The 13,346-nt window shown below is 43.9% G+C and overlaps 1 protein-coding gene across 2 annotated transcripts in view; it reads right to left on the bottom strand.

Moving 5' to 3' along the window:
* Positions 1-353: 353 nt before the first annotated feature.
* The window catches only part of MAPRE1 (microtubule associated protein RP/EB family member 1), a 35,433-nt gene continuing 22,440 nt past the window's right edge, over positions 354-13,346 (bottom strand). The window contains exons 4-7 of one of the 2 annotated variants that reach the window (XM_036009709.1): positions 11,635-11,842; positions 9,243-9,364; positions 3,975-4,127; positions 354-2,070 (exon numbers count right to left, since the gene is read on the bottom strand). In XM_036009709.1, the coding sequence (XP_035865602.1) occupies positions 2,014-2,070; positions 3,975-4,127; positions 9,243-9,364; positions 11,635-11,842 (540 nt within the window). In that variant the 3' untranslated portion in view covers positions 354-2,013. The remainder of the gene's footprint in view (positions 2,071-3,974; positions 4,128-9,242; positions 9,365-11,634; positions 11,843-13,346) is intronic. The other variant, XM_028524018.2, reaches the window with a different exon arrangement.

Raw genomic sequence — 13,346 nt, 5'->3', positions numbered from 1 at the left:
TGTTCAATGCCTTTGAAATATACTTTCAAGAAAAACAAACAAACAAAAAAAGTATCTCCCCATCAGCCTGCTGCGTATCTGAGGAGGAAGCAGCCTAAAAAGGCATCACAGGAGCTAGGCCAAGCCTGGGACTTCTGCACTACCACTCTGCAGTGAAAATGCAAAACAGCAGGAGGCCGAGAAATGTAATGTGAATAAAGGGGGAAAAAGAACAGGCTTAGAAATAAACACTTTTGGAAAAACACTGAAGGATTTTAAAAAGATCAGTCCTGATTTAAGAAAGAAGCATCGCTACCTTATCGTTTGAACCTAAAAGAACACACCCAGGAAAAGACAAATTTCAAAAGACATGACACTCTTGAAATACAGAATTTTATTTAGAAACTGTTTAAAGTAGAAAAAAACCCTGTCAAGAAAGACCAGGTGGAAAATGGGTTCCCAATAAAATGGAATTTTAGGGCAACAAAAGTCTAAAAGGCCACAAAAGAGAAATAGCACCACTGTTATTTGAACAATGGCTAGTTACTTGCATTTTTGGCATTGTTAATCACTGAATCTGGGTTTTCCTCTGAATTCCACACAGAGCATGCACTACACAACAATTTTTCATAAAACACCTGCTTTCTACACACACATTTCAGGACAAACTACCACCAGAAACAGATCGGTACAAGTACATCGGGAGTGGAGCAATCTCAGTAGTGGGCGACACACGATTGGAAGAATTCTGCCACACAAAGGAACTGAACGGGCTGTGGGCAAAGCAAGTGAGGGAGTGTTAAGGAATGAAATATTTTAAATATTAATAATTAATTCAGACATGGTACTGTATTTTCTGCAAAAAAAGTAACATTTAATAACACGCTAACGAATTTTATCTCCAAAGAGATTAGTGCACTGGCAAAGTATTCTGTTAACAGTGGAGGGCTGTGGACAGCAGGGACCAAAACACCCGGCCTTGCAGATCCCAAGGCAGCGACGGCCTTCACTGATCACTCCCTTTGTCAGAGGTCCAAAAAGAACTTGCAGCATGATCGCCAGCCGGCTGAACTTCCACTCTAAGCAGCAAACTTTAAGGAGCCAAAAAGGAGTCCCCAGTGGGCAAGGGAAGCAGAGAAATATGTTAAATATAAACTTAAAAGACAGTAAAATGGGACACAACCCCCATTCAAATCCCAGAGATGTGGGCAAGTCCCCAAAAGTAGTTGTTAAGATTTAAAAACTGAACACACCTCATTTCCCAAAAAACACAATACATAGAAATTTCAGGGGTAACCGGAAAAATCGTCAGGGGAAATGCTCAATAAAAATCAAGCTCTTCAACTCAAACACTGCAGGGTCGAAACACACCCTCTACTCATTCAGCCAACAATGCCTCTTGCTTCTTAGCAGAGATGCAGTTGGTCAAGGACACCAAATGGCTTTACAGAGCAACTTTTTAAACTTTCCTTCTGGGCCAAGGTTAGGCCTCTGCAGGCTCAGGCAGCCCTGCAAGGCCTGTGAACAGCAGGCTCCAAAGTTCCGAGGTCTGGTCCTTCCTTCCCAGACACAAGGGCACCACACTTCCTCTCCTGTCAGGTTACATCTCATATTTTGAAATATGGAAGCATATTTTAAATACTCTTAAGGCATTTATTTATTAAAACGTTCTCTGCCGAGATTTCACATTAGCTTAAAATTCAAATCAGTCTTTACCTCCACGAATCACATAAAAACATCTTCTCCAGCCATCAGTGTTACCAGCATCCATATGGTGAGCCCATGGTCAGCCTCTCTGTTTCCTAGGTGAACCCACTAGATGTTAATACTGCTCTGCTACAAGGTAAAAGCTCCTAACTCAAACTTATTGGAAAAGGAGTGAAACTTCTGCAAAGTGCACTTTAAGAAGAGGTACTTTTTGCTTATTGAAAAAGAAACCAGTGAGTCCTCTAAGAATAATAAAAGGGAGTATTTTACAGTTAAGCACATGATTTGGAGTGAAGAATTCAGATGCTGCTCTGCTGGTCCAGGCTGTTAATACTCTTCTTGCTCCTCCTGTGGTCCCCCTTCATCCGGTATCACAAAGCCTTCCTGAAAGGGGAGAATGAGAAGGGAACGCTATTACTCAACACCGAATGATCAGTTTCTACTCTGGGTTCACTTTCCTGTATTTAAAGACAACAGTTCTTCCTGTCTCTACCACACACTTGGCATTTAATGGCACAAGGCCGGGGCACCACTGTTTTATTACTTAGGCAGTAGAATCCATCTCACAAAAGACAAAAACTGAGCACAATCAAATGGTGATGGATGTGTATACACTGTCTTGATTATAGTGTTGATTTCATGTCATCAAGTTGTATGTACTTCAATATGTGGTCATTATGTCAATTCTACCTCAAATCAGGTTGTTTAAAAAAGGTGCCCTGACTAGTGTGGCTCAGTGGATTGTGTATCCTTCCTCAAACCAAAGGTTGCTGGTTCGATTCCTGGTCAGGGCACATGCCTGGGTTGCAAGCCAGGTCCCAGGTTGGGAACCTGCAAGAGGCAACCAATCAATGTTTCCCTTCCACTACGTGTCTCTCCCTCTCTTTCTCCCTCCCTTTCCCTCTCTCTAAAAATAAATAAAACCTTTTATAAAAAGGCGAGGGAAGTTCAGGGAGAAAAACAAAAAATGGAAAAGTTACCCTCAACAATCCCCAAGGTCACCATAAAAGTTTGGTACCATCTCCCCTCAACAAACTGTCTACAGCCAGCTTTTCCTTTACGCATTCCTTTGACTGCATTCAGGAATCATGCCTGCTATTTACGAGTGTTGTGGGTGTTTTGAGTGTTTAAACATAAGCAATGCCTGTGCAGAAATAGCTCCAAGACTGATCCAGCACAAATGGCATGGGAAATCAGCAGACTCCAGGGCCCACTGGCATGCACTAATGGCCGCACTAACATAAAAATTAGACTTCCCTTTCAACCACCATTTTTTTAAAACAAATCTCTATGGATGAATTTACTTAAAATACGACTTCACTAAAGTAATACTTGGACTAGATCAAGGACCCCTTATATGCTTATCATCTTTGTTTCCATTACCTGGCACAGAGCAGGCCTGAAATAGGAATTTATTTAACAAATTACCAACTTTTAGTCATCTGTCTTAATCCTCCAAATCTGCTTGGTACGTTTAGAGGACAGGGTTAATAAGAGCATGAGTATTACCCTTATATCTGTGTGCTACAGACATACTACACATCACTTAGGCATATGTGACAATTTGATCCTGCAGACCTTGCTGGGAATGCAGAAAAATCTGAAGTACCGTAAAGCCATTAAACAGTGGACACAACGAGGTACCAAATCCTAAATCTAGGAAAAATCAGTGTTCGGGCAACAGCAATGTTAGGATATCTGCCTCAGGAACTTCCCTGGTCAGTTGATGTCATGATTAATATCAGCAGATCTGCTGTGTAATACACCTAGGTCCCAAGAAACCTGACCGCAGCGCACTCTGAGGAAATGAGAACCAGGCACGCTCCTGGGAGGGAGGAGTGAAGGTGCACTCTGCTGTCTGTGGGCAGCAACATCAAAGGGGGACCACATGCCTGGCTCTCCAGGCCATGCGTGGGGCCCCAAGAAAATGGAGGCAGCAACTCAGGCTGAGGGCCCCAAGGTGCAGAGGGTGGAGAGGGGATGGCGAGGTCAAGAGCATTTTGTGGCACTCATCACCTATCAGTGGCCACAAACTATAGAAGCAGGGCAAACCAGCTGCCCACTTCTTCCTGTTCCTGCCTCTCAAGGGCTCACAGACCTCAAGGCAACGGTTGTAGCTGGGCAAAAGTGCCCCCTGGCTGACTTAGAGGGGTCAAAGGTGAAGCCCTTCGATGAATGCTAAACTGGAACACAATGAGCCATCAGCACGGAGTTTGCCCTAATCAACTAGATAAAATTCATTTTCTCTTCGGTGGCAAAATGGCAAATACCCCCGTGTCAACACGTACATCTGTGGCATAGAGAATGTCCACAATCCTCTGCAACACAGGGTTGTTTTCCCCCTCGTTCTCCTGGCAAATCAATTCGATGTTCCTTAGCTTTCCAAAGTAGAAATCTCTTTCTTTCTCCAAGTCTTCCACGGTGAGTTTCAATACGTTGACCTGCACAGGACAGTAACAAGGGTGAGACACCTGGCACTCGTGCACCACCAACACATCACACAAACATCCAACCCGAGAGATGTGGCCTTTCATCGAACTCCCTAACGAGGACAAAACTCACTTCAGTGTAATGTAACCTTCCCCCAGCCCCAGAGAAATAACATGGGCTTATTCATGTCCACCTTGACTGTAACGATTCTTAGAAAAGGGCAGACAGCACTGTGAAACATTCATGAACTTCTCAGGGACTAAGAAAAGACCTAGGAGAAAAACTATGAAAGCCTGAGACAAATATAAAAGCAAAATGCAGCCCAGCAGGGCAGCTGACAATCATAAGTTGAGTCCTCACCACTGGTCAATCAAGTCCAGACCTTTCTGCGTGTGGAGGTCAATGGTGAGAAAGGGTCCAGGACAGCAGGGGAGAAATGGTGAGCCAGGAGGGGAAGACTAGCGAATGCTGACTAATACTAGCCAAAGGCCTAGAGCTAGGACTACAGGAGGCGCGGGCACAGAAAACTCAATGGTCTTTTTCTTCTCCACCCCGACCTGTATATTGGGGAAAGGGCAATCCTTGACTCAAAAGAACAGCATCTCCAGGCGTAGTTCAGTGCATTGAGCTCGGGCTGTGAATCAAAGCATCGCAGGTTCGATTCCCAGTCAGGGCACATGCCTGGGTTGTGGGCCATGTGAGAGGCAACCACACATTAATGTTTATCTCTCTTTCTCCCTCCCTTCCCCTCTCTAAAAATAATTTAAAAAAAGAAGAATAGCATCTTCCAAGGACAGTCCTCATATCTGTCTTTCTCCAAAGAGAGTCTGAAAAGGGAAAGGCAGCAGAGGTAGGGAACAAAACCACATTCACGGCTAGCTCCTCCGCTGAGCATCACACCAGCTCACCGCATGTGCTGCAGGAGCCTCCAGGAGCCTCCACTGAGGGGCTCTCATTTCCACAAGGGGGCAACAAAGAAAGCAATCTCAGTGCTTAGGCCAGGGCTCTGTCTAGCCAAGAGTACTAAGTGTCACAACGACTCTTCCAGTCCTCGGTGTATTTTAAGCACGGTGCATCCTCATTCCAGTGTGTTCACATCGACACCATGCGAATTCACTTTAATGTTCATGGAATGTAAATTACAAGGCATACCATGAAGCATATAAAACCCTCACAGGACTTACAGGCTAGGGCCACATGGAAAAACAAGCCAGGAAATCACAGGTGGAGCAGCCGTGAGCAATTTGGATAACAGGGACTATGAGAGCCAGAAGGCAAACCTATGAAGTTCAGACCTTCTGAACTTAAAGCTGCAAAAACTGAAGGAAACTGCTGATCTGGCTTCCCCAGAGCCTGATGAGGAAGCCAGATACAACCACAGGGATCAAACACTGTCCCAGGCAGAGAGTAGCTCACCCTTCGTTCAGAATCTATACTCAAGACGCACCAAGAGGTGTGGAACAGGTGACTGGAACCAGCAGGACCATTTTATTAAAGACTTATTGTCATGCTCATCATTAAAGGCCTGAACAGACCAAACCAGAAGAATCGAGCTTATATTTCAACCACAAAAATCACTTTTAAAAATGACTGGGCCCTGGCTGGGGTGGCTCAGTGGACTGAGCACCAGCCTGCAAACCAAAGGGTCGCTGGTTCGATTCCCAGTCAGGGCACATGCCTGGGTTATGGGCCAGGTCCCCAGTAGGGCGACATGTGAGAAGCAACCACACAGTGATGTTTCTCTCCCTCTCTTTCTCCCCCTCTCTCTCTCTGAAAAATAAATAAAATCTTTAAGGAAAAAAAAATTACTGAAAGTACTACCATCACCTAGTAGCCAGCAAAACTAAATTGCCTATTTCCCCGCATTCCCCCCACCCCTGCTTTAACTGCTGCAGTGCGGTTACCTTTCCTTAAGCATCAGCCCCGAAGTGCAGTGCACATGGGGACAGAAGGACAAGGGCTGACCAACTCCAGCAACAGAAAGCCCCCTTGAATCTTCAGCTCCAAGCTCCAAAAGCCTGGGAAGAGGCCTTCTAATCACATTAGTGACCAAGAAGGAAAAGGAAACTAAACAGCTTAAAAAGGTATGCTAGCTTAGAGTCCAACTGCACACTCATGCTTCACTAGCGCCTCCTCATAAACCCATCAGAACCTTCTCTGGCCTCCGCATCATCCAGGGCACCAGAACCCAGCATTCTGGGCCCCACCTGCAGGGCCAAAGCAGCATTCCTCCTGTCATCAATAACTACGTACCTACAAGAAACACTCAGGAAGTACACGCTACGTCACTGGCTTTCACTGAGCACTCCTCTTAATGCTTCTTTGAGGTTATTAAAAATCTGTGCTACTAATCAGTATCCCTCTTAGAACCTTCTCTTGTAGTAAAGTAATAGCTTTAACCTAAGAAGCCCAAGAAGAATGCAAAGGGCCTGCACTGGCCAATCTGGCAGCTACGAGCCATTCGTGGCTACCTGAGCCCTTGAAACACGGCCAGTGCAACTGAGATGGGCTGTGCACACTAAATACACGCTGGATGGGTCTCAAAGACTAGTAAGGGCCTCCAAATGTGAAACATCTTGGTAACTGTCTGTACTGATTACATGTCAAAATGGCAATATTTTGGGTATACAGTCATACCTCAATATTCATCAACTTCAGATCTTGTCAAACCCTGTATTCATCATATTGTGACAAGAAAAAAATGTTTGCAGCACTCAGCACTTGCTCAGGGCTTGTCACACTCGCCAGAGCTTACACAAGTCACAACACTGCCCCACAAGGCAAAAGCTTCATCGTTCCGCACGCGTCAGTTCTGGCACTTGTCACGAGTTCCGAAACACATTAATGACGAGTACCGAGGCACCACTGTGTTGGGTTAACGTGCTATTCGAGCTCACTTAACCTTGTTTCTTTTTACCTTTTTTTAATGTGGGTACTAAAAATTTTCAAGTTATACATGTGCCTCACATTTCTGGTTCACGTCATATTTCTACTGAACAGTGTTGTTCTGGACCAAAATCAACGACAAGTATATTTCTCCACGTTGAAGTGCAGCAGACCTCCCAAGGTTACAAACACAACGAGATGATTTGTATAGAACACACTCCTCTTCTCTTAGCCTAAACAAGCCCATCTGGTGCTATTTCTTATATTAGTCATAACCCCCAGACCTCCACACCTTTGTCAGGGCCACAAATTCAAATATTTTCAGGGACCAGGAAGATCACATAATGAGCCAAGGGCAACCTGGAGAGAAGCTAAAATCTTTCATATAAAAAAAAAACAACAACGTTAAAACTCCACGCAAGCCGAAGCACTTCTGAGACTGGGCTAAACCAGCTGTGAACAAGCCTGGTTCAAATCCCAGCTCGGGCTACTTGACCTCTCCGAGCCACAGTGCCTGGACCTGCAAAGCAGCCTCACAGGGTTGATGCAAAGGTGAAATCAAAGTGTTTAATAACATAATGGCACACACTCTAAAGATGTTAGCTGATTTTGTTTCCGTTATTAATGTTCACAGAGCCCATACACATTAACAACACTCATGTACGTATTTCATGCACAAAAAACTTTATTCCTGTGAACTTTTTAAAAAATTTTTTTAAAGATTTTATTTATTCATTTTTAGAGAGTGAAGGGAGGGAGAAAGAGAGAGAGAGAAACATCAATGTGTGGTTGCTGGGGGTCATGGCCTGCAACCCATGCATGTACCCTGACTGGGAATCGAACCTGTGACACTTTGGTTCACAGCCCGTGCTCAATCCACTGAGCTACGCCAGCCAAGGCTATTCCTGTGAACTTTTAAAGAACACTTCAGGTCCTATCTCACTCTGTCAAGACAATGGACAGGAACCATAATAACCACAGTGTCTTCCATCCACTGTCATCACTCCGTTTATCGCAACACCATTCCAGGCACTTCACGTGACATCAGCTCCAAGCAAGAGCCCCAACACACAGCAGTGAGCCTGCTTCCCAGGTACACCCAGGCCGGGACAATGACAGAGCGAAGTCTTCCTCTCCAGAACATCTACACTTCAGTGACAGCACCCAGAGCACGCTCAAGGCCACCACACTAATGGGGACGGTGACCCAGTCACCCTGACTCCCCTGAGGCACCTAGAACCATGGGTCACACATGAATCAGAGAATTAAGAAAACAACGTGTGATCTTTGGGCAGGCTTTTCTGTCCCGCATCTGCATCACAATAGGTTCTGGTTTAAAATGAGGCTGTCCCCCAGGTTTTAGGACTTGGCTTTTAGGAAAATAAGAGAGTCCAATCTCAAACTCACTGGGCTAACAAAGCATCTTGATTTGAAGACTGGGATTAATCAAGAGAACCACCCAAAAGCAAACAAACAAACTATAAGGATTAGTGAGAAAGTGTTTAAAAGTCTAAAATTTGTTCTGATCCATAGACCTCTAACAAGTACCTTCAGGATATTAATTAGCCCTAAAGAAGACATTTTAAGTGTCCCAGGTTCGATTCCCAGCCAGGGTACATTCCTGGGTTGCAGGCCATAACCCCCAGCAACCGCACATTGATGTGTCTGTCTGTCTGTCTGTCTCTCTCTCTCTCCCCCCCCCCCTCCCTCCCCTCTCTAAAAATAAATAAATTAAAAAATCTAAAAAAAAAAAAAAAGAAGAAGACGACATTTCAAATCACTGACCTATTAAGAACAGACGAACAATAGGCTTTTCATATCAGTTCCACTCTCAACTTGGATTTCAGAAGAGAAACTGTGAAATCATTTTTATTATTCAAAAAGAAACTCCCCTTTACCCTTTTTCAGAGCCAAAATTCAAGAGACACTCCAAACCCCACAGAGCTCCACTATCATTCCAGAGACGTCAACTGGACTCTGCTGTACAGGTGGGTTTCCAAACTAGACCCTGGTTCCTGCCACACTTACTGACCTCAGAACGCCCAACCCCCTCTCCCTCCTCCGCCTCCACACTCACGCTGCCCACACAGCACCTGACGGGCTCACACACGTCAGGAGGATAACTGTTTTGGCAGACAACGCAGGTCTTCCACAAGAACACGAGCGAGCCTCCTCTGGTCAGTGCAGCAAGCATCCTCTTCACTGACCTGACTCCAGTCTGGGACACAGGAGGGACCTACCTGCTGCATGAGTTCAGCTGCTTCATCATCTCCGTTGCCCACACCAGGGTTCTTTCGCACCACACCTGGGCCAGTCTTAGGGGTTGCAGTAGTTCTGTGTGTTGCAATGGGCCTCTGTGGAGCTGAGAGAGGAGCAGAGGTCTTTTCAAGAGCAGAAATTTCAAAACAAAGAAGAACCCACAAGGCAATAAGGACAGGCTGTGACCCATTGGCCTCCACAGTAAATGCAGTGAATGAACCCAATGTTGAGAGCTTGACATACATGACAACACCCTAAGTTTGCCCAAAGTAGCTCTTTAATCCTGGCAGCAAAGTACAGTACCAATTTTAGCCATAATCCCTTGTGCTGAGAATTAGTCCTTCTGTGAGGTCTTTTTGCCACTGTTTTTGCCTCTGCGGTGAGTAGACTATCTGAAAGAGGCACACACAGCTGTTCTACTGTAACTCACTTCCTGCCAAATCCACAGCAGGGCAGCTTCATGGTGCAAAGGCCAATTTCTCTCCAGGAATGAGCTCAGGGCCCCAGCTACTGCTGGGTGCTCACAGTTCCCCATGTGGAAAGTAAGATACCTCCTAACTCAGAAACTGAGATTCCTTGGACTGGGAAGAGCAGGGTGGTAGAGACTACTCTTGTGACTAATTACTTCAAGCCCCTGGCTTGCTCACCTTTTAGAAGGTATCTGTGGAGTTAGGAGAGAAAAGCAGCAGCCTAACCAGAATTTGCAAACTTCTCAGTGGTAACAGCCAAAAGTAGACAAAGACAAGGAAGAAGCAGTAAAGGGGCCTACCTATCTACAAGTTAAAATAATCAAATGTATCATTTATGATTTTATTCATTCATTTAGCAATCATTTTGTAAAGTTTATACATTATGCCATGCTTAGAAATACCTGCTTTTCCTGATACCCGTGTTACTCAACAATCATGAAGCCTGGGACCTGCCTACAGTAACAGGCATTTCCTCTGGATGATCTCTAGTATCATCTCCAGCACATTTACCTCTAGTAAGTTTATCCCGAAGACTAAACGCTTAATGCAAGCCTCTGCGTGCCTGGTAGCCACGTCTGAGATACGAAATGCACAGTTATCTATGCACCTCCCCATTCTGAGTAGCTAAGAAAATAAAATATTGAAGAATAAAAGTACTCAATATTTGGAGAAAGTGGAGCCTTCATATACTCTACTGATGGTAATGCAAAGTGGTTCGGCCACTTGGGAAAACAATCGGGTAGTTCTGCAAAAGGTTAAATACAGTGTTACCACAGGACCCAAGGACTCTGCTCCAGGAGTATATACTCTAAGATATATACCCAAGAAAAATGAAAACATGTCCACAAAGAAACTCATATAGGAATGTTCATAGCAGCATTACTCATAATAGCTAAAAAGTGGAAATACAAACAATCAACTGATGAATAAATAAAATGTGATACAATGGAATATTATTCACCCATAAAAAGGAATAAAGTACTGGTACATGCTATGACATGGATAAATGTTGAAAACATGGTAACGAAAAAAGCCAAACACAAAAAGACACATTTTATGATCCCATTTATATGAGGTCATATGAAAATTTAAAAGTACTCATTGTCCCTCTCTTTCTACTTGATGGATCTAGCCTCTTTCTCAAGGTACAATGGACCTTACTAGGGACCTTAACTAATATTCTTGTCACCTTCTGGAAAAGGAGGAGCTAGCACCTGTAGGTGCTATGTACAGGTATAGTCTACAGATATACCGCTGCAAACACATTTTGGGAAACCTCCAGGCCAAGATTTTTTAGAGAAGGTCTCTAAAAACAGCCCCCGCCCCACCCCCACCAGATTGTGCTAGCATCAAAGCAAGCCAAAGCCACTTAACAGCTAAAGGTCTTGGGAGGGCAGGGAAGCTTTAAGTACCGGAAGCTGGTCTGCAAGTACAGTGATGACGCAGAGAGCCAAGAACAGTCCCTGAGAGACCCAGAAAGCTCCTTAAGTTCCTGGGAGCTCAGGTCTCATTGCAATGGGGCTCTGTGTACCGTCCTTGTGTTCAAACCAAAGCTCTCTTTCATGTGAGCTGGCCTCAGGGGTTTCTATTCCATACAACTAAAGAGCCTTGGCAAAACTGCACACAGTAACTCATTCAGGCCTCAAAAGCAACCCTCTGGGACACATATTCAAAGTCCCATTCTATATAGGAGGAAACTGCAGGGCAGAGGTAAAGTGGCTCACACAGGGCTACAGAGCCCTAAAAGCCATAAACATGGGTCTGCCTGATGCCACACTACCTGCTCCTGCCACATAGGCTCCTTAAGCCTATGGCTACTCAAAAAATTCTGGTTACAAGTTGAATGAATAAATGAGCACCTGGAAAACTATTACTTGGAAATGGTATTTGTTTGGTTTTTTACCTGCACTGCTAGAGCTGAGAGGTTTCTTCGGTTTGTTCAGAGCTGGAGCAACAAGGGAGGGGGCCACTGCGGTTTCTTGACCTTGTCTGGCAGCTACAGGGTCATAGTCTTTTCCATCATAGTTTGCATCAAAAAACTTCTTGAACCACTGAACGAATTCAAAATTGTCCTGAAATTTTCCTTTTACTAATTTGTCCACGGGAATTATCTGCAGAGAAACATCAAGACTATTTAGCCCAAAGCAAGAGGCTTTTGGCAAGTACCACGTGTGTCCGCGCATCCAATGGGTACAAAGCTCTAAAATAGTTTAGAAGTAAGAACTTAGTACAAAGTAAACCCCTGAAAGTTTATAAAGCAAGTTTCACCCAGTTTGCCTTTCACAGAATACTTCTACCTACCAACCCCCCTCCAAGGCCACCAAAGGAATCAGAGATGCAAAAGGAACAAGTATCACATATAAGTCACATCCACAATCCCAAACACATCCTACTATACGACATTCCACTGTACAGAATAAGTCTCCGTGTAACTTGCATGGCCACGGTGTCTGTCACAAAGTAAAGAATCCAGAGCACAAACACAGGTATCTACAATAAACCATGTTAAAAAACTTGTTTTAAAAATAGGTCAAGGATAGATTTCTACAAAATGGCATGTTTTTACAGTAATTCCAATCCTTTTAAAATATACTTTAATGACTCTAAGTTTTGTTACTACACAAAAGTACCATGTTATCAGATATTACTTCAAGTCACTGGACTTTGGCCCAAGTTTATTTTCAAGAATTCCAGGTGCAATGGCACTTTTATAAAAAATACATGTAATAATCTGAACTATATTCATTCTCTAAACAAATAAATATAAAAGTACTTTGTTTGATACTGAAACATTTATAAGTAAAACACTATGTCTGGAATTCCAAAACCACCCAGCAGGACACGTGGCGGGGCAGAGGCGGGGCTGAACCGAAGCCAGGCGAGAGCTGGTAACTGTGGAGGCGCGTGGGGATTCACTGCGCGATACTCTTGACTTCTGTTCACTTCAGAAATTTACTTATTTTAAAAAATTAAATTCTATAAAAAGAAAAGTTACTGTATATAATAAGCTGTACCTAGTTTAACCTTTGCCTGGTAACTAAATGATATTCTTACAATACACGTGCACATTTTATATATTGCAGAGGCAAAACTAAAATAAAGACAGATTTTAAAGTAAATAAAAACCAGACAAACCAGCAAGCTAATTAGGGGGTTATTATAAGCTTTACTAAAAAATTATTTTCCCCCCAAAATGGCTTAAAAGGATAAACCTTTCTGATAGGTGGGGAAAGAAACTGTTTAATTTTACAACAGATACACACTGCTCACCAATGGGGATGCATTTTGAGAAATGCACTGCTAGGCAATTTCGTCATAGCATACACTTACACAACCCTAGATGGTGTAGTCTACTACACACCTAGGCCACAGGTAATAGCCTGCAACTCCTAGGCGATAAGCCTGCACAGAGTATAACCGTACAGCACCTCACAAGATTAAACGAAGCACAAGACAGACTGACGCAACAGACGGGATGGGCGAGGCTGCTGCTCACATGACTCAGCGTGCTGTTTTACGGCAAACTCTAAGTAGAAAGACAATGCTCTAAAGCAATGGTTAAAAAGTACAGTATAGTAAATGCATAAACCAGTACCACAGTCATTCATTATCATT

Source organism: Phyllostomus discolor, chromosome 9, assembly GCF_004126475.2.
Source record: "Phyllostomus discolor isolate MPI-MPIP mPhyDis1 chromosome 9, mPhyDis1.pri.v3, whole genome shotgun sequence".
In the NCBI taxonomy this organism is placed as follows: domain Eukaryota; kingdom Metazoa; phylum Chordata; class Mammalia; order Chiroptera; family Phyllostomidae; genus Phyllostomus; species Phyllostomus discolor.
This window is presented reverse-complemented; position numbering and strand designations above follow the sequence as displayed.